Source organism: Chanos chanos, chromosome 10 (assembly GCF_902362185.1).
Source record: "Chanos chanos chromosome 10, fChaCha1.1, whole genome shotgun sequence".
Lineage (NCBI taxonomy): Eukaryota > Metazoa > Chordata > Actinopteri > Gonorynchiformes > Chanidae > Chanos > Chanos chanos.
In genome coordinates, this window is record NC_044504.1 from 7,004,365 (window position 1) to 7,023,088 (window position 18,724).

Genomic DNA, 18,724 nt, shown 5'->3' on the forward strand with positions numbered 1-18,724 from the left:
GTTCTCTCACAGTGTGAGGGTCAGCATCAACAGCCTGTCCACAGTAACCATTTTAAAACAGGACCTTAACTGGGAGACTGACCACTGGGAAAAGACCCACGGAGGGTCTGGAGACTCAAACATCATCAACAATTTTAATCGTTTTTAATATTCGTTGATATGCCCAGGTCGGCATGTCACATAGAGGCTGAGATAGAGGGTGTGTTCTAACTCAGCTTGCCTGGTGAATTATAATAAACGAACAAGAATGAGACACAAAAGTTACTTGATTTTTTTTTTTAATCATACGTGTCTTTTCAGATTTAGTGAGGTATCCATAAATATGGCCATAAAAACAACATTCCACACGGTATTGGCTTTTCTCACAGAACGGCCGTGAGGGTTGGAAGTAGAAACGGTGAAGTGACCGTTAGATTTAATTCAACCGTTCAAATGCAACAGCTCCCTCTACAGCTTCCGCGGACATGACAGCTGCCTCATGTCTCTATTCGGCCTCGGTTCCACCGTGTCACTTCTTTAAAATGAGATTTTACTCCACGGGATGAACTGCTCCGTGTAATACCCTTCTATAGCCTGTTTTTCTTTTTTCTTTTCTTTTTTTTTTTTTTTTTTTTTTATGGTGTTTTGCAGTAAGGTTCCCTTTCACCTGACATGTAAACCTAACATCCATCTGGAATCTATCATAAATCTATCAACTGTTCAAACTCTACTCTATCTAGAGTCCATAACACTGTGTTGAAGGAGCATAAAGAAAAAGAAAAACAGAAAACAGAGACTGCCCTGATATGTGTTTGTGGTCGGCGTGTGCCATTGCATTAGACACAGTTAAGTCTAGAGATAGTTAAAACATAATTGGTCTATAAAGAAATTATATGATGTGTATTATCAAAACACGATGTGAGTCGCAGGACTGGCGTTTTCTCTCAATGTTAATGTGAACGTGAGAAATCATTGATTCATAAGCAGGTGCATTTTTAGGGCTGTGAACAGACCGACGTTGAAATGCGTCGAGCCGCAGAGATGAGATTCCCACGTGACGAAACAGTAAAACGCAGCGAAATGGATCATTCGACTGTGGAGCAAATCCGTTCCTCGTCTTTGAGAATTAAAGCGAGTTTTAACTCTACCAATGCTGCCGGTGACAGCTTACAACAGCTCTAGGAAAATGTTTCCTCTCACGCAGAGTAACTGAGCCGAGCTTAAATTTCTTTCGTCCCTTCAAGCGCAAAATACAAAATGCCTTGCCTGCCAGTACCTGATTCAATCAAGTGTGCTACATTGTATACCCATGGGCTACAAGCAAAGGGGGGGGGGGGGGGCTGACTTGTATTTTAATTAATAATGTAATACCCCTATTCTCAAAAGCTAGGCCTTTGGCATTCCGACGTGCTTTTTCTTATTTCTTGTAAACACTTTCAAGACACCGGAAAAAAAAAAAAGATGCTTGAAGCTTTTTTTTTTTTTTTTTTTATCCGCTCACTCATACTGAAATTATACAATTGCATTTGATCTATTACATGCTGGGCTTTTATTTTGGTTAGAGGCACATCTGGGAGCATACCTCTTATATATATACATATATATATATATATATATATATATAAACAGATTGCTGCCACGGCTGGAAAATGTGACAATAGAGGAAAACAGAGTTTCAGTCGAACTTTCCTTTTTTTTTTTTTTTGACTTATTTTCAGGGATATTGCGCCTGTGAAGCGGCCTTATACCTTCTAACCCCTCTAAAATAATGAAAAGAAAAGAGACATAAGGAGGGGAAGCCAAGCCGAGAGAGAGAGAGAACAGGATGAGTTTGAGGAAAAGGGGGACAGACAAGACGAGTAAAAACAGATGAGGTCTGTGGAGAGGACGAAAAAAAAAAAAAAAAAAACCCAGGAGAGGGAGGAGGGGCAGTGTGTGGCAGGTTGCTCTGGGTCGTTTGGTGCTAAGACTGAGACGGCAAGCAGAGGGTGAGAAGCAGCCCTTTGTACAGAGCTAAGAGCAGCTCAGGGGAGGCCCAGAGGCACTGTGTGTTCTCCTGTGTGCACAAAGCCTCACAGAGCACGGCCACTAATACTGTCAGCACTCAATGAAAAGATTCGTTTTCCTCCTCTACGTTCAGACGTGTTTACACTAGCAAAAAAAAAAAAAAAAAAAAAAATCAAAGATTGAAACAAAACTCAGAAACATCTACCGTATATACCTCTGTGGATTTATTTATTTATTTATTTATTTATTTATTCATTTTACGCTTTTAATTCAAAAATCTCACTTATAGCATTAAGTAAAAGCACAGCATGATGCAATCAAATATGCCAAAAAACATGCCTTTCCTGTTCCTGTATTCATATTCCCTTGAGCATCGCATCAAAATTACATGAAAGATATTTTGCCATTTTCTTTTGCATTTAAAAACTCTGATTGGGGCCAAACATCTTTTTTTTGTGTGTGTGTGTGTGTGGTGTAATCGTAAGGATGGGCATTGAGCCTGGACAGTGGGCTTCAGTTGGTGATTATTCCTACCCTCAGAGAAGGGCTGTCTCCCTGCACTCTGTCAAAAGGTCAATTATTGCCTAGGTCCACCCTTTGTCGACACTGACCTGGAAGCCCCAGTGTTGACCTCGCATCTCCGGGCCCTCCCACAGTTGATCATCTAACATGCAAGCAGCCTGCAGCAATGGAAATCTGACATTTGTACTTATTCAAATGAACACAGACAATATGCACCGTAGCTCCTTTCCACAACCGGGGCCAAACGTAAACACACAGAGACAGGAGTTCTCTGGCGCTGTCCCCCTCACAGATTCCACTCCCTCCACGTAAAAATCAAACACCTTATATAAATATATATATATATATATATATGTGTGTGTGTGTGTGTGTGTGTGTGTGTGTGTGTATTTATTTATTTATATTTTTATTATCAGGCTTTTAGTGGGGTTTCAACACCCCCAGGTACCCACCCACCCAAAAAGGAGGCTTAGACCGTCTTTTTTCTAATAGCAGATGATGTAGCCTGTTGTTATTCCGATGAATGCATGCACAGTTCGTTTCTCTGGGGTTGTTTTGTTGCTGTATGGTTGTTTTTTTTTTTGGAGGATTGAATAGAAATACGGGTACGTCCAGGGGCGTAGGCGCATTTTGCTAAAGTTCTGAGGTCCGTGTCGGCGCCGTTGACACGTGCATTAGCCAGAGCCATGACAAAGAAGTGCCGCGTCCAAGAAGCGTCTGCGTAGTTTGGAGAAAGTGCACAAGTGAAGCCTAAATATAAAACGTAGAGTTTGTAACTAAATACATAACCTGAGTATCTCATTAGAGAATCTCCACTGTTTAGCCCTTTGATAGTCCAAACACACCGATAACGATACCTACTCTTACCATTACCGTTTAAACTGCATTGAAAGACATTTAAAAGAACAATATCTGAGCTGTGCACAAGCGTGTCCATTTTATCCGCTGTGAAACCCTCTATCGGTTAATGGTGGGTTCTTAATGTCATAGATATAGCCTATGTGTCAGAGACCATGCAGTGACTAAGGACAAAGTGGGTCTCTATACGTTGGGCTGTCTGATACGTGTGCTCGCCTCCAGCCTGACCTTCCACAGTGAATGTTTATCGGTGTGGACTAGCCATCTCTTACTGTTTGGTCTGAGTTCAAGAGGTGTACAAGAGGAACGGTGATCACCACATGTCACTGGGTAAGGCCTCCCGTGTCTGGAGGGGATGTCTGTGACCCCCCCCCCCCCACCTCACCATCACCTCCCTCCCCCCCTAGCCCAAAACATGAAGCAAACCGTAAAAAGGTTGAACCGAGGAAACTGGGGGGGGGGGGGGGTTTCTCCAGTCGGTACACCGAAACCCACATACGCGGCAGTTCATTTAGCCTCCTGGCCCGCGCGGCTTTTCTAATACACTCCGGCCGCGTCGGAACACGCGACACAAATCATTTCTTATGTGGCAAAATCCAATCATTTCATCCCCAAACAAAGCTGAGGGGAAAGAAGGAAAGAAAGAAAGAAAGAGAGAAAGAGAGAAAGAAAGAAAGAAAGAAATGGATATCCAATGAGAAATGGGCAGGAATTGTTATTTTTCACATTCTAATTCACCAGGAACACGAAAAGTCCACATATATCAGATTGGTTGGCTGCTTTTAGCCTGCAGCGAAGCAGCTCGCTCTGATATTAGTTTTAAATACAGATTGCTGGCAATAGCCCGACAGAAGGCTGTTCTCTGCCTGCCGTACAGGCAAGGCCAAGGCTCCCTCACATCTCTGCCTCTCTGTAAGAAACCTTCAATCAAAACAGAGGAAATAAATGTAGTTATTTGGCTCCGTCAACTGTAAACTGTTATCGATCCAACAAATGAAATTTGTTCATGCTGATCGATCAAAGGCATTATCTTTCCATTCCTTTTTTTTTTTTTTTTTCCCTCCCCCACCCCGAGTCTATTACTGGCGAGTGGAAACTCAAGAGGCAACAGTAAATACAGCTAAGTGAACCTGTGGTAGATTCCTTGCTTACCGCTGGGGGGGTTGTAAAACAGTTCAGGAAACACAAGCACTTGTGCTTAAAGGTAATAGACCCACGCCACAGCTAAAGCACCGAGCGCCCAGGGAAAAAGATGCAATTCCACAGTACCTACCAATGTGTGCAGACATTTGTACCCCCCCCCCCATCCCCCCCCCCCCCCCCCCCTTTGGATCCCTCCTGTCCCGGTAATATTCCCCTTGTCTCGTCTAAGCCTTCCAGCTGGCATCCTCTGCTTCTTGGCAGGTCACGGGGACATGAGAATTAAACCTATGTGTGCTTCTTTACCACTGTTCAAGTATCAGTCAAAACCAGCAGTGCACTGGGGACTGCAGAGGAGGAATCCAGTCAAAGGAGCCCCTCGCCCCCGCTGGCTCCGTCCCACGCAAGTGTGAGCCCGAGAGCCAGGGAGAGAAGTTTCTAGAAGTGAGTCCGCGTCGTACGGGCGAAGAGAAGAAAAGCTCAAAGAAAGTCAAACAGTCCAATTTTGCAAGGAGAGGAGAAGTCTAAATCCTGTTTGACTCAACTTGCGTTCGTTTAAAATAGCCATAAAGCAAAACTGATCTCTTTAGAAGAGAACGTGTATGATTCTATGCATCAATCTCTCGTACAAAAAAAAAAAAAAACCCTGCATGTCAATATGAATACGATTCAAATTGACATTTCTCCGCAAAGAAATGTGATATGTTCTGTTATGTGAAGTTCCAAGGTTATCATCCTTCTTCAAAGACTCAGAGTGAATACACACTGGGAACTCTCACAGACCCGTGGAGACACATGACTGAGCAGGAATGAGTTCTCAAGAGAGAGGGAGGATAAACCTCTGGGTAAAACAAAACAAAACAAAAAATTCCCAACTATAGCAAATACATCTACAAAGAATGACATTACACACAAATTATTACCTATTCTTAAATATACATCAAACAGTACAGCGTCAAGCATTTATAAATCAAGTCAGATAAATTGTGTAAGGTGCATTATATAGAAACATAAGCTAACTATATGAAAGCATAAACTTTGATGTTATGCACATATTGTAATTTGTTTTATAACGCCTTCTAAGACATGAGATTGAACCCTGTTCAGCTCCAGCACTAAAGGAACTCCATTGACTGCATACACATATCTTAATGACATAGACAGATTTCAGTATAATTACAGTGGCATGCCACACACATGTATCTAAATGTTATGAATGATATATTTCATATTTACATAATAATGATAATGTCTCACTGGCTGTAGGAATACTTATTATAAAGTAGGCCTTAACTCAGTAATGCTAAACCCTGTCTTTCTTTCGCAGTAGTTCCCTGTGGCACCTGCCGCCATGACGACCGTACCCCTGGAGGGTATGGTATTAATGAAACCTGCTGTTGTTGCCACGGTAAAGCTGCACAGGTACTAACAGAACCCTCAAATGTCTCTCAAGTCCGTGACAAATCACCCATTCAGTATAAAGGCAGTCATTCAATGACTCCCACAGACAAGAAAGAAATCATTCACCGGTTTTTCTTTTCTTTTTTTTTCTCCTTTCACCATCATGTTCTTCTCTTAAAAAATGGGAGGTGATAAGGGTTTTCACTGGCTTTGATATCTGACACTCAACCTGTTCACATTAATATTCTTATTATCAGATTATGCCCAACTAACGAACCTCTCATACGCAAAGAGTCAAGGCAGTTATGTAACTGTATGTTTCAAGAGAGGAGGGAAACCATGACATAAGAGATGTGTGTTTAAAATCCTAATTTAAGTACTTTTGTTTGTCACTAAACAGTAAAAAGACTTTGAGTTATTTTTTCCCCATATCCAAAAACTGATGGTTATCTAAAATAAATCAGCAATACATTGTTCATAGAACATACATTTTTTTCTGCACTATAAAATTTGAGTATGATGTGTTTTTACAAGTCTATTTTAGCAGTGTTTACAGAGGTAATCCAGAGGATTAACTAAAACAGTAGAATGCAATAATCCCCATTTACAAACTTGTTTTAAGGTAAAAAAAAAAAAAATACAGTAAGAAAAAAAATTGAATGCTCGGTTACAGTCGATTAAAATACCCACAATTAAATTTCCACACAATCCTCAGTCACACTGATCACCATAGAAACATGATCTAAACAGCTGTAATGATCTGTGATGGATTTCAGGGAAAAAGTCATGACACGACTTCACCAGCAAGTGATTCACCAGCACAATCTGCGTGTTATAATGACATAATGTTAATATTCACTGCCTCTAAATGTCTTCTCTTTCAGAAGGATGTTTGAGTCCTACACTGGACATAGGTATGAGGGTATGAGTTTTAAGTCTAGAACTTTCTTCTGATTTTCTTCCAAGTCAGACCAGAAGAGGCACAACCCCATCAACAAACCCCGACGGAGAAGACTTTACAAGAAATAAGCCTATCCACACACACAGCACACTGATACAGCCTGGCAGATAAGTCCTTTATTATGGAAAATTATTTTAAACAGGAGAAAACGGCAGAGGCTCAGGTATTTTTATTCTCTCTTTTCTCTCTCTCTCCCCCCCCCCCCTCTCTCTCTCTCTCTCTCTCTCTCCCCCTCTCTCTCTCTCTCTCTCTCTCATCTCTTCACGTCTCTGCCTCTATCACTCCAGCTATTGATAAGATGTCTAAATTTATTGCGGAATAATTCTGCGGGAACAGAGATAAAAAGGTTGCTGAATAAAATATGAGGGGAAGGCTGTAAATTGTGGCATTGCATATCATTTCATTCAAATGTAGGAGCCAATTACCATCTGCTTTACTCATCAGCGTCCGCCTTTATGACTTAATTATATGTTTAATGCTATCAGATAGAGAAAAGGGCAAAACAGATGAATGCGAGAAGATTCAGCAACAAGACAAAAGGCATATGAAAAGTAACATAAAGGCTGTAATTGATTTCATTTACTGGGGAATAGAAAAAGTTAATTTAGATACAATGTGGCCTCATCTCCTCTGTCATTGGGTGATAATAAAAAAAGGGCTCTGTTTGCCAATAGGTCTCATACTAATTTAACAAAAGAAGTCAAGTTCCTGAAAACTGCCATGCCTTCCTGAATGCATTTGTAAAGCAATGCACCTGTTGTGGGGGGGGGGGGGGGGGGGGGGGGTCAGTCTCCCTTTCCTACTTTTGACTTCTCCCTGTCTCTTTCTCTCTCAAAGCATTTTATAATCTTGGATGAAACCTCTCATATTTTCAGTCCAATTCTAAAGAATGATCCCAGTTCAAATATGACAGACTTTGAAGCAGATTTTTAGATCGCTTCACAGCTACTTTAAGACCATAATATGCTTTTGTGCTCTCTTATTTGGTACTTTATGAAAAGATATTTAATATCTAATTAAAACGAAATAGGTACTTCCACATCTGTATGACTGACAAAGTGATTCAACTGTCAATTTGATAGAATTACAAACACAAGGTCCACCTTTCATGTCAAGTATATGCACAGTTAAGGTTTTCAGATAACACAATTAATGCGCTTGAATAAATTCAATACCATACGTATCATTTTTATAGATAGTTCTGTCATAGAAAAAAAAAAAACAGCTGCATCTCCCCGTAGTGAAAGTGTAGTAAAACAATCATACAATGCATATATGATAGACATTTTTGAAGAGTAACTATTTAGCACGTAGAAATATGTTCCTCTGAAGAACATATTTAATTCTTAAAAAACCTGTTCTTTCATTTAAAAATGATTTAATTGCTGTGCACTTTCTGTATGTTAAGATGCTATAAAACAAAGTGTAACAAAAAAAAAAATCAGAAAGAAAGAAAAAAAAGAGAGAAAAGAAAAGCAAGTTTTGTGAGCCATCTGTGAGCTGTAGCTGAATCACCCTGAGAAGCAGTGGTGACTTTCACATAGTAGTTGGTGAAACTTTTGTGTGTCCATTTGGAGTCAGATGTGCTGTAGACCCAGGAGCTGGCCACAGGGCATAAGCCGTGCCAACAAGCCCAGTGTCCACCCTGTGAGGTCCCGTCCAGACCTCTTCATACACTGACATTTAGCACCAGTGCCAAGGCAAAGGTGGCCACTGTAACACAGCTAATAATGAAGAGGGTTTTTATACTGCATACTAACTCAGAGCTGGAACTGAGACAGCCAGCCTGTTCAACTGTTTCAAACTAGTTTGGGGTATAAGCTATGGTTTAATAAATCTCTTACACAAAAATACATATCAGTTTATTCTTTATTACTGACTTTGAGAACCAGTGCTGAAAGTACTTAGTGTAGTGATATCTAACTTAGTCATCAGGTAGCCAGTGGACATGTGTTGGAAATATAGTGTTGATCCCCACAGTTAAAAGAAGCTGATTTAAAGCAATTGTCAATATCTTGTGAGAACTAAGAGTTTTTGCATCATTTTAAGAGGACAAAATTCAGAAGAGTGATTTGTGAGGAAATCTTTATAACACAATGTCAAAAAATGTTTTGTGAGACATTTAGATAATTAATAACTGCTGATGCTTATTTGTAGTTAATGTTTTCAGTGCCTATCTTTAAAAACACAATCCACTGTTTCACGTATTGTGTGTGTGTGTGTGTGTTTTTTTTTATTTTTAAGCATATTTTACAATATATGTTTGAATTTGTAAGAGTAAAATTTGTTTTTTAAAAGACATAAAAGTGCCTCGCAGATGCTAGATCGACGATCAGCTACGATAAAAAGAACAAAGGCTCCACCTAGTGGTGACAATTGAGTATAGCATGGTACATCACAACACAACAGCTACAGAACTTGGGGTATACGTCTTCAACAAACGCATACACAAAATTGAACTGTCGTCAATACGAGATCAGAAAATCGCTATTTTATTAGAGTTCGATAAACCATACACTGATAGGAGATGGGGAGGGGGGAATGTAGACACATACAAGGCATGAATTCATCGTATTTCCAGGTTCAAGCTCGAGAAATGCATTAACTGAAAAATAGTTGTGAAAATTGATGTTGTTAACAAACTGAAATTCACACAACCTCCTCAAACCTGTTCATTCCTGAAAACAGAGGTGTCATCTATGTCTGATTGAAGTGAAAACAAAATGTGTAGGTTTTTCCAGTGGAGATACATATATTCACCTACGTACGCGAACACCATCAGAGCACGATTTGTGCGCTAGCAAACAATACGCCCCTCCACGAAGCCGTCTTTTGCTGCATATCTTACTTGGACTGGCATGTCCTCTGTTTAGGAGCGCTAGTTTGAATTTGCGTGACGGCATGTAATTTTAAGCAACGAGTGTGAAGCGTTTCTCACGGAATAGAGAATAATAGAATACATGCTCAAGAGCCTGTCCCACTTGGTAGTCAAGGAGTTACTAAGACAGCAGTCTGAACAGTCGGGCTAGGAGACAACCAACAACCATTAATTTAGTCACATTCATTTATTTGACTGGAGCAGCACCAGAGACGTAGATGATTGGCCATTACACACATTCGCAGATAGGCACAGTTGATGGAAATAGCTCGCACATTTCCCACGCAAGCTGTGAGAAGTTACAAAGAACGAAAAAAAGGAAGTAATTGATTCTAAATTAATTGTGCAAAGGTCTCTGTGATGGGTACCATCTGTCCAAACAAGCTGTACATTCAGTAAAATTTAATCATAATTAATTAAAGTGCTAACAAATTGCATACGTCATAGTTAACACAGGCAGAAACTACCGCAGGAAATGTTATGAAACAAATTAGTTTCAACAATGAAAGAAAATTACTTCACATAACTAAATATTACAGTCGTTTCCGCGAGCCATATTTCTTAATGAATTCTCTAATTAATTTAATTCGCACATTGTGCATAATTTGGAAGTGAAAATGTCAGTGGGTCAGAGTTAACCATAGTCTTGCTGGCTGTCTGTTTCAACAAGAGACGTATTAGCAAAACATGACCCCTATGCAAATTACAGAGACCAACTGTTGTAATTTCAATTCCAAGGTCTGATTAGCATGTTACAAAGACACAACACTGACTAACACTGTCCACTCCATACGTGCCAGTGTCAATTTAACAGCGCCTGTAACTGTCTTCATTAATGCATTGTCTGTGATCCTTCTCACATATTAAAATAGGATGCAAACAGCTAATTAAACAGACTAAATTGGGTCTCATGGATAGGCAGTTTCACAATGCTATTAATAATTTACCAATTTCCACAAAAAAGTCATTATTTAAAGAAAACTAGTCATTTTATAAGCTATTATGAACCAATTAATCGCCATTCTTGTGACGATGAAATAACATTTATAATATTATTTGATGACTTTTAACGGACTAATGAATGGGAAATGTTGAATTCTGGTTACCCTGGGCAATGATATTACGCTGCCGGCCTTTCCTGAGGCTAATTAGTTCTCAAACACACAAATGAAAGGCCCTCCGCCCTGATACTAAGGGTATCCACACAGGGACACCGTATCCCGACGGAGCTATGTCATTGGGCCGCTGAACGGACCAAACGCCTCTAAATAAACCGAGCACCAGGTCTCCCTCAACACTTGCACAGCTCTGGTGATGAGGTTATAAACGTTTTTGTGTATAGGCTTTAGGTCTCTCTCTCTCTCTCTCTCTCTCTCTTACATGTCATGACATGTGTTACATGTTAAAGGCAGTGACTCAAGCCTACACCTACTGTTTAGCTTAATTCAAATATTTAGGAGTGGCTGATCCTATATCGCTTGTTTTGGCAACCATTACAATTATATTGCAGCAATACTAAAGATAAACCTGTTCCACCAGATGTTGCGACGTTTAAAACTCACTCGTCTTATATGATCATTTATCTTAGGAATATATTCGGTGCAATTTCCATTGCAAACTGTTGGTATGTATCGCATTCTTCTATTACCGAGTCTGTCCTCGAAGTTCGTGAAAAAAAAAAAATCAAGAGATATTTGCATGCACACGTAGTCAATGACCTGGCCTACGTGTAACTTTAAAAAAGTTGTTTTACGTCGCAAGACTCGCCACCAGGAACTGCTTCCGCCTCTCGGGAGAGTCAATTGCCTAGTAACTTTAGAGAGACAATGCATAAGGACATGAAATGAAGTTCCTTGGAACCTTTCGGACAAAAAAAATTGTCATAGACCATAGGAACCAGCACAGAAGTATGGCAGTGACGTTACAGTTTCAGAAAACAGAAACTCTTTGGAATATGGTGCAACATGTTTTTGCAGAGTAGCTTTTTCTTGCCCTTTCACTTGGACAACGTGGATTTGTGGATTGCAAGACGCTATTAATCACACATTTCAGTGAGTTCCTTTGAAGCTGTCACCCCCGCTGCGATCATTTGTATATTATGCACGTAAACTTTAAACAGGAAGCTCTCCTATAGGATTATGTCAAGCTACATCGGTGGCTCAAGCGAGCTGCACTGGGTAAAATGCTGCCACGCAGACATGGCTTCTCCTACCCACAAGTGAGGGGTTCAGATTTCTCAGTGTGATCAAACTTATAGGCTGTCTTGCATGACACAACTATTAGCTTACAGTTTTATTGTTGTTGCTGTTATTTCCTTATCTCAGTGAACGAAATACTCCGTTGAATGAAAATGAAGTTAAGAAAATACTTCAGAGGAAGTGGTAGGGTGCTAGCGTTTGTTTTCATTGCGTCCGTAATTTGGTTGCTGTTCGATATCGCTGCACTTCGTATATCAATCAATGACGCTAACAGTCAACTCCTAAAAGAAGTAATTGTGAAAGAGAGAGAGGCTGCACGAAAGCAGGTCACACGGCGTGCAAATTTAAGAAACAAGGAGTTCAAACATCCATTAGAGAAAGTAAACATGGATTTAGGGGATTCCGACAAATCCATAAAGAGAATTGATTCTGTATACAGAAAGCGACCAAATGAAAACCCTGTTAAACTCGGTGACAGAGTGAATGCTGAGGTCAAACAACCGAAAAATGTAGAAGCCAAAGAAGATGGCATCAAACCCACTTTACCAAAACATAAAAATAAAGAATTTAATCACATTAATGCTGAACCGAAAGTGAATTTGAATGCAAGGGCAGACTTTAAAGAATCACCAGTAAACATATCCAAACACAGAAACGCCACTAGTTCTATTATAAAAGCCGTCGTGAATAAAACGGCTTCAAACAGTAAAGAGGCGAAATTGAACCAGATTAAGAAAGACATACTTCCAATAGCTCAAACTCCCGGATTACCCAAAGCGCCACCTGTTGTTCAGGAAGAGGTTCACCCTCAAATAGAACAAGAAAAGAAGAAATTAGAAATTAGCCCAAAGGACTCGAAGGACCAAAAAGTCCCTGAACCACCGCCAGAACCACAAAAGCCAGTCAATGATCATGTGAATCCTGACAGACATCAGAATCATCCTGAAAAGAGCGATCGAGTAGAATCTCTTTCTAAAACTGCCCAAAATGAAGACAATGAAAAGCTCGTTCTCATTAACAGCGATAGAAAAGACATCAACACATCTAACAAGAGTGATTCCAACGTAACGAAAGAACATGTACAGCTGACAAGTCAACCAAAGGTGCAACCAAAACATCCGGTGCAGGTGACAAATTCCACAGTTAAAAAGACGTCAGGTCTCCATAAAGTGATTGCTTTGGATGTAACGGTCCACCCGAGAGACTTCCAGGCCGTGGGGCAGTTTGGACAGCCCGCATTGGTGCCAAAGAACAAAGAGCATGAAGCGAGGAGGCGATGGAGTGAAGGCTACTTCAACGTGTTCCTGAGCGAGCAGATACCAGTGGACAGAGCCATCCCAGACACAAGACCTCAGGCGTGAGTATAACAGCAACGACCCCACTAACCCTAACTCACACTACTGAAACCCTGCTGAAACATTCAGCTTAACACAGGGAGTCATTTCAGATTGAGACTCACCATTGTGGAGCAGCAAGACCAGTAGTAGTGGACACTGAAAACAAGTTCACGTTGGTTCAAATGTTTCACAGCTCGATGGCCGGTTTTTTGGACAGTTCAGCTCCACGATGAGGTGATGAAGCGCTGGTGTTCTTGTCTAAGCTGATGGGGTTTTGAGTTCATACAAGTCAGCGACGTTGTGTAGATAGGTTTGACTGGATTTGTTGATAGGGGATATGCGAACATATGTCTGATCTGTCTGTCCTGTGTCTGTCAGGTGCTCAGAAAACCTGGTTCACAATGATTTACCCACCACCAGCGTGATCTTCTGCTTCGTAGACGAGGTGTGGTCCACTCTGCTCAGGTCCGTCCACAGCGTTCTCAACAGGTCTCCTCCACATCTTCTCGAAGAGATCATCCTGGTCGACGACTTCAGCACCAAAGGTGTGTGAAGGACGTACGAGGGAAAAAAAGAAAGGATTGGAGCACGATGTCATATCTTTTTTTTTAATCTTTGTGATAGGACGAACAATGCAAAGTATGGAAGTTAAGCGTGAAATACACCTTTGCAGTGCTGAAAAGAAACGCAACTGTACATTTGGGTTTGATTTATTTTTTTCTAACTGTCTCTGGTTTTCCATTCAGACCAGCTGAAAGAACCCCTTGATGCTTACATGTCTAAGTTTCCCAAAGTGCGGATCATACGACTCAAAGAGAGACAGGGACTGATCAGGGCACGACTGGCAGGTGCTGCCGTTGCCAAAGGTAATATACTTTTTACCCTCTTTTAACCTGATGGTGGCATTTGTTGTAAAACATCTCGCGTCACTCTTAGGAACAAAGCTAAGGCCACTTTTGGAATAAAAGCTGTCCCACCCATGTAGTACAAGGTAGGGGTGTTTTTAGCGCATTGTGTACATGGTAAAACTATTAGGTTTAAAAATCATTTCTAAGAGTGTTTTTCTGCTTGGTTTTGTGACCTGAAGTAGCTGCTGTTTCTTGACTTTTGTTCATCTTCAGGGTGTCTCTTTTTTTATTTTTTTTCCTCAGCATTCATAACATGCTTCTGAGTCTCAGTTAGGCTAGATTTCTGCCTGCGGTTGCCCTCTGTAATTTAGTCTGCCACAAACTGTATGTTTTCTCTACCAAATATCTAACTCTGCAGTAACTCAGTGGTGTTGTGCAAGGGAAGGACATATTTGCTTTCACTAAAAAAAAATCTGCTAATGCCTCCTTCTCACTCCCACATTTTAACTTTCAGTCAAGTTAAAATTACTTTGAAACCATCGGAATGTTTATGAATACCTGTTTGTTCCAGAGTTAAAAAAGAAGAAAGCAAAAGACCAAATTCGTGTCAGTCTCAAGCGTTCTGAGAATTTTACATCGATTTTGTATTCTGAGACAAATTTATGAATATGGTCTCAAGCTGAGGTTTTAGGTTTTCGGTGTTAATGTTGGAACTGCATTGAGCTGGAACTGGATCTGGTTTTAGAGGAGAACTTTAGATATTTCAGCTTATCTTCAGCTCTGTCAGAAAAATCAAAGTTTTCACTCTACAAAAAAAAAGAAAGCAAGCCAAGAAAGGAAAGAACACTTTGCTGAACTGATATTTCTCTGTGTTTTATCATAAATGAAAACTTTTTGTTCCCTCTCACATGAAAAGGCTCATTATGGTGAGTACACGGGTTTGGCTCAAATGGTTTGTTTGCACTTTTTCCAGGTGAAGTTCTGACATTTTTGGACTCTCACATTGAGTGTAATGTGGGCTGGCTGGAGCCCCTGTTGGAGAGAGTTTACCTGGACAGGAAGAAGGTGGCATGTCCTGTCATCGAAGTTATCAGTGACAAGGATATGAGGTGATGCTTTCAACCAATAAAATACATAGTGTTTATCCCCGAACAGAAAATTAACTTGCAGGTATTGTAAAGTACTTTCGCAACAAAATTAGTCAAAGAGACATGATAAGATTGGGCTATGTCACGTTTTCATTCAGTTTTCAAACATAGAAAACAGATGTTGCTGATAGTTCTGGCGAGGAAACATCAAATCCTCTTCAATCTTGTCTTTTCTTTTCCCTTTCTAACCTTCACAGTTATGTGCTAGTGGACAGTTTCCAGAGAGGCATATTCAGATGGCCCTTGGTGTTTGGATGGAGCACTCTGCCTGAAGACTACATCAAAAAGCATCAGATGAAGGACTCAGATCCTATCAAGTAATGTTTAATTGGCTTTTCATGTCTTAGTTTATTTATCATGATCAAAGTAAACTCATTCAAGAACACCAGAGTAATCAATGCCTTGGCAATTTTAAATTAATTTGGGATCCACTTAATTATCTAAGGGGGCTAATTTCGGTGTTTTCTGCTGTTGTAGGTGTCCAGTAATGGCAGGAGGTCTGTTTTCTATAGACAAGAAGTACTTTTACGAACTCGGCGCCTATGACCCAGGCCTGGATGTTTGGGGCGGAGAAAATATGGAAATCTCATTCAAGGTAAATGAATATCAATGCTGCATATGGTGTATGATACAGATCATCTCCCACTTAGTTTCTTTACCACAGCATCATCGGGATAGGATTAGCGTTTAGTTTATCTTATCTGTGTTTATACACATGTGTTTATGACAGGAGACACTGATAACACTGAAAACTGATACATAATGTTTTCATAACTAATCCGTATAATAACATAGGCGTGACAGACGGATCATTTTAAATGTTAGTGGGGACATAAAACTGCGTGTGTGCATTGTTTGATTGTGTCACAGCCTGGTTATCAGTGACATTGTTCTGTGCGCGTCTAATTTGTAACATTAAACCACTGGCTTAGCACAGAAAATGTTGTGTGTTCTGAACGCACTATCATTGTCCTTACTCACGTCCACGTTTCGTGTACTGTTCAGTTCTGACGTCTCAATCTGCTTCGTAGATCTGGATGTGTGGGGGAGAGATTGAAATTATCCCCTGTTCACGAGTGGGTCACATATTCCGAGGGGAGAACCCGTACAAGTTCCCCAAGGACCGGCAGAAGACCGTGGAGCGGAACCTGGCCCGAGTAGCAGAGGTTTGGTTGGACGAGTACAAGGAGCTGTTCTACGGCCATGGTTACCACCACCTACTGGACAAGAATGTGATCGACATAGGAAACCTGACGGAACAGATTCAGCTGAGGGAGAGACTCAAGTGCAAGAGCTTTAAATGGTATCTGGAGAACGTCTATCCTGATATGGAGGCTCCACTGGTGAAGGCAGAAGGGCTGGTAAGTACACAAAAATGTATATTGATAAATGAGACAAAACACTCCATCAAAAACAGTGGTGCACCATTAGCGCGTCATTTCAGTGAGTCATTGTTTGTGTGTTCAACACCAACTGCGTAAAGAAAAAAAAACAAGTTTGGAAAGAAGAAACATTAGAGGTAATAGAATCATTTTTAGGTTAAGGGTAACTCTCATTAATTGAAGCAGTGTGCTCTAAGCTCTTTCCAAACATAACCACTACAACATCAACAACAAAAACGTGTGTAGGTATAAAAACGGAGAAGAATAACTGTATTATATGTGTGTTCTGTGGCCCTGCCTATCTGTGCGAATCTGTCCTTACACCCGACCTTGTTTGTTGAATAGGCAGATTTTTTTTTTTTTTCTCCTTTTATTCTCATGTTTGGCACCCAAACTGCAAGTGCTGTGCCATCAGGCTGTGAATGGCTCACAGTGATTGAGTTTTAGTGGTTTGTTGTTTTTTTTTGTTTTTTTTTTTTCTTCCTTCAGACTGAGATGAGTGCGTACAGAGCATGTCATAGTACGTTCTCTGAGGGTAACAAAGGCCTCTTGTCACAGGGAATGTTGACGCTGAACTGTTGACGATTTTCTGAAATCTTTGTTTTGTCAGATGTGAATAGGAGTGATAACAGAAGTTCTATTCTAAGTTGAACCATCACTTTAAACAGATGTCCTTGTGGGTTTGTTGTTAGCTGTTGTGTTCTAACCAATATGCTTTTATTTTAGATTTTCAATCTCGGAGCCAGAAAATGCTTAGCTCTTCATAAAGAATCCCTTTCATTTGAGATTTGCGATCTCAGCAAGCAGGTAATTACTTTCTTAAATCAAGTTCATTTTGCTTTGACGTTATGTTTAAACTTCAGTGTTTACTGTGTGTGTAGCGGAAAGCCTTTCCAGCTGAGTCAGACTTTCTTGGAGCCGATACGGACATTTCAAAATCATGCTCTCCTGTGACAGCTGTTCTTGTAAACTTCAGCTTTTTATAATTTACTGGAGAACTCATGCAATTACATTGTCTTTTCACCACTTTGTTAGTTGTCTCAGTTTTCAGTCAAGACTAGAGCTGTTTTAGAAACAGTCTCCAGTGCATCCAAAGAAAGCCATCTGTGAACAGCTTCGCAAATCATGAACCTGACTGTTCTGATCTCTCTCAGACCCAGCACTTTAATTACACCTGGATGAGAATGGTCCGTCAGCAGGGCTCCTGTGTGGCCCCTCAGAGACCCGGTCAGAGCGTGACTGTTGAACCCTGCGACACGACCAAGTCCTATCTCCGCTGGCTGCACAAGTCCTCCAATAAAGTTCTGGCAAGTTTTCCTCAAAATGCTCACTTACACTCTCTCTCTCTCTCTCTCTCTCTCTCTCTCTCCCCCTCCCTCCCCCTCCCTCCTAATCGTGTATTGCAAGAGGTTGCAACATTTCTAACAGACACACCCACCTCATTATTAGCACTATTTATATTTCAAAATTGAAAGATTAGAATATTGAAATGCTGAATTTCTTTTTAAAAATGTAGGTTGTAGCCATTATAAATTTGAAATATGCATTTATTCATTCCATGTCTAGCATTAAAGCCTTTTGTGTTCCCTACATAACTTATGAAATATCTCATTTCTGCTGTCTGTGTTTGTTTAGGGGGAGCATTTGATGATGGAGAATGCTCCTCTCCGTATGTGTTTGGAGGCGCCATCCAAAGGAGACAGCATTTACCTGAGGGAGTGTGACCCCGGCAGTCCTTTTCAGAAGTGGCAGTTCACACACTACTACGCACAGTGACCAGAGCTGTAGAAACACAGGTGGTTCTGTTTTGTTGACCAGAAAAGCCACCTACACTCAGTTTTTATATCTATTTCTTTACATTTCTTTTCTCCATATATTGTTTGTGAGATGCCAGATGTGGCAGAATGTTTTGTCCTATAACGCAGTTTTGGTGTACGGGAGGTTTTGGGATCTGTGCAATGTTTTGTTTTGTTTGTTTGTTTGTTTGTTTCTTTCATTTTTTTAAACCGTCGTTTTCTGAACTTTTCTGCAAATATTCATTGGAATGGAATGGAATAACATAAAG

General features: G+C 40.5%; 1 protein-coding gene across 1 annotated transcript; it reads left to right on the forward strand.

Annotated features, from left to right (window-relative positions):
- The first annotated feature begins 12,330 nt into the window (after window positions 1–12,330).
- galnt5 (polypeptide N-acetylgalactosaminyltransferase 5) lies at window positions 12,331–18,724 on the forward strand. The gene is made up of 10 exons (XM_030786631.1): window positions 12,331–13,301; window positions 13,660–13,826; window positions 14,028–14,147; window positions 15,103–15,238; window positions 15,475–15,594; window positions 15,755–15,872; window positions 16,309–16,638; window positions 17,386–17,466; window positions 17,814–17,966; window positions 18,295–18,724. The coding sequence occupies exons 1-10, from the start codon at window positions 12,331–12,333 to the stop codon at window positions 18,433–18,435; spliced, it is 2,337 nt and encodes a 778-aa protein (XP_030642491.1). The 3' UTR covers window positions 18,436–18,724.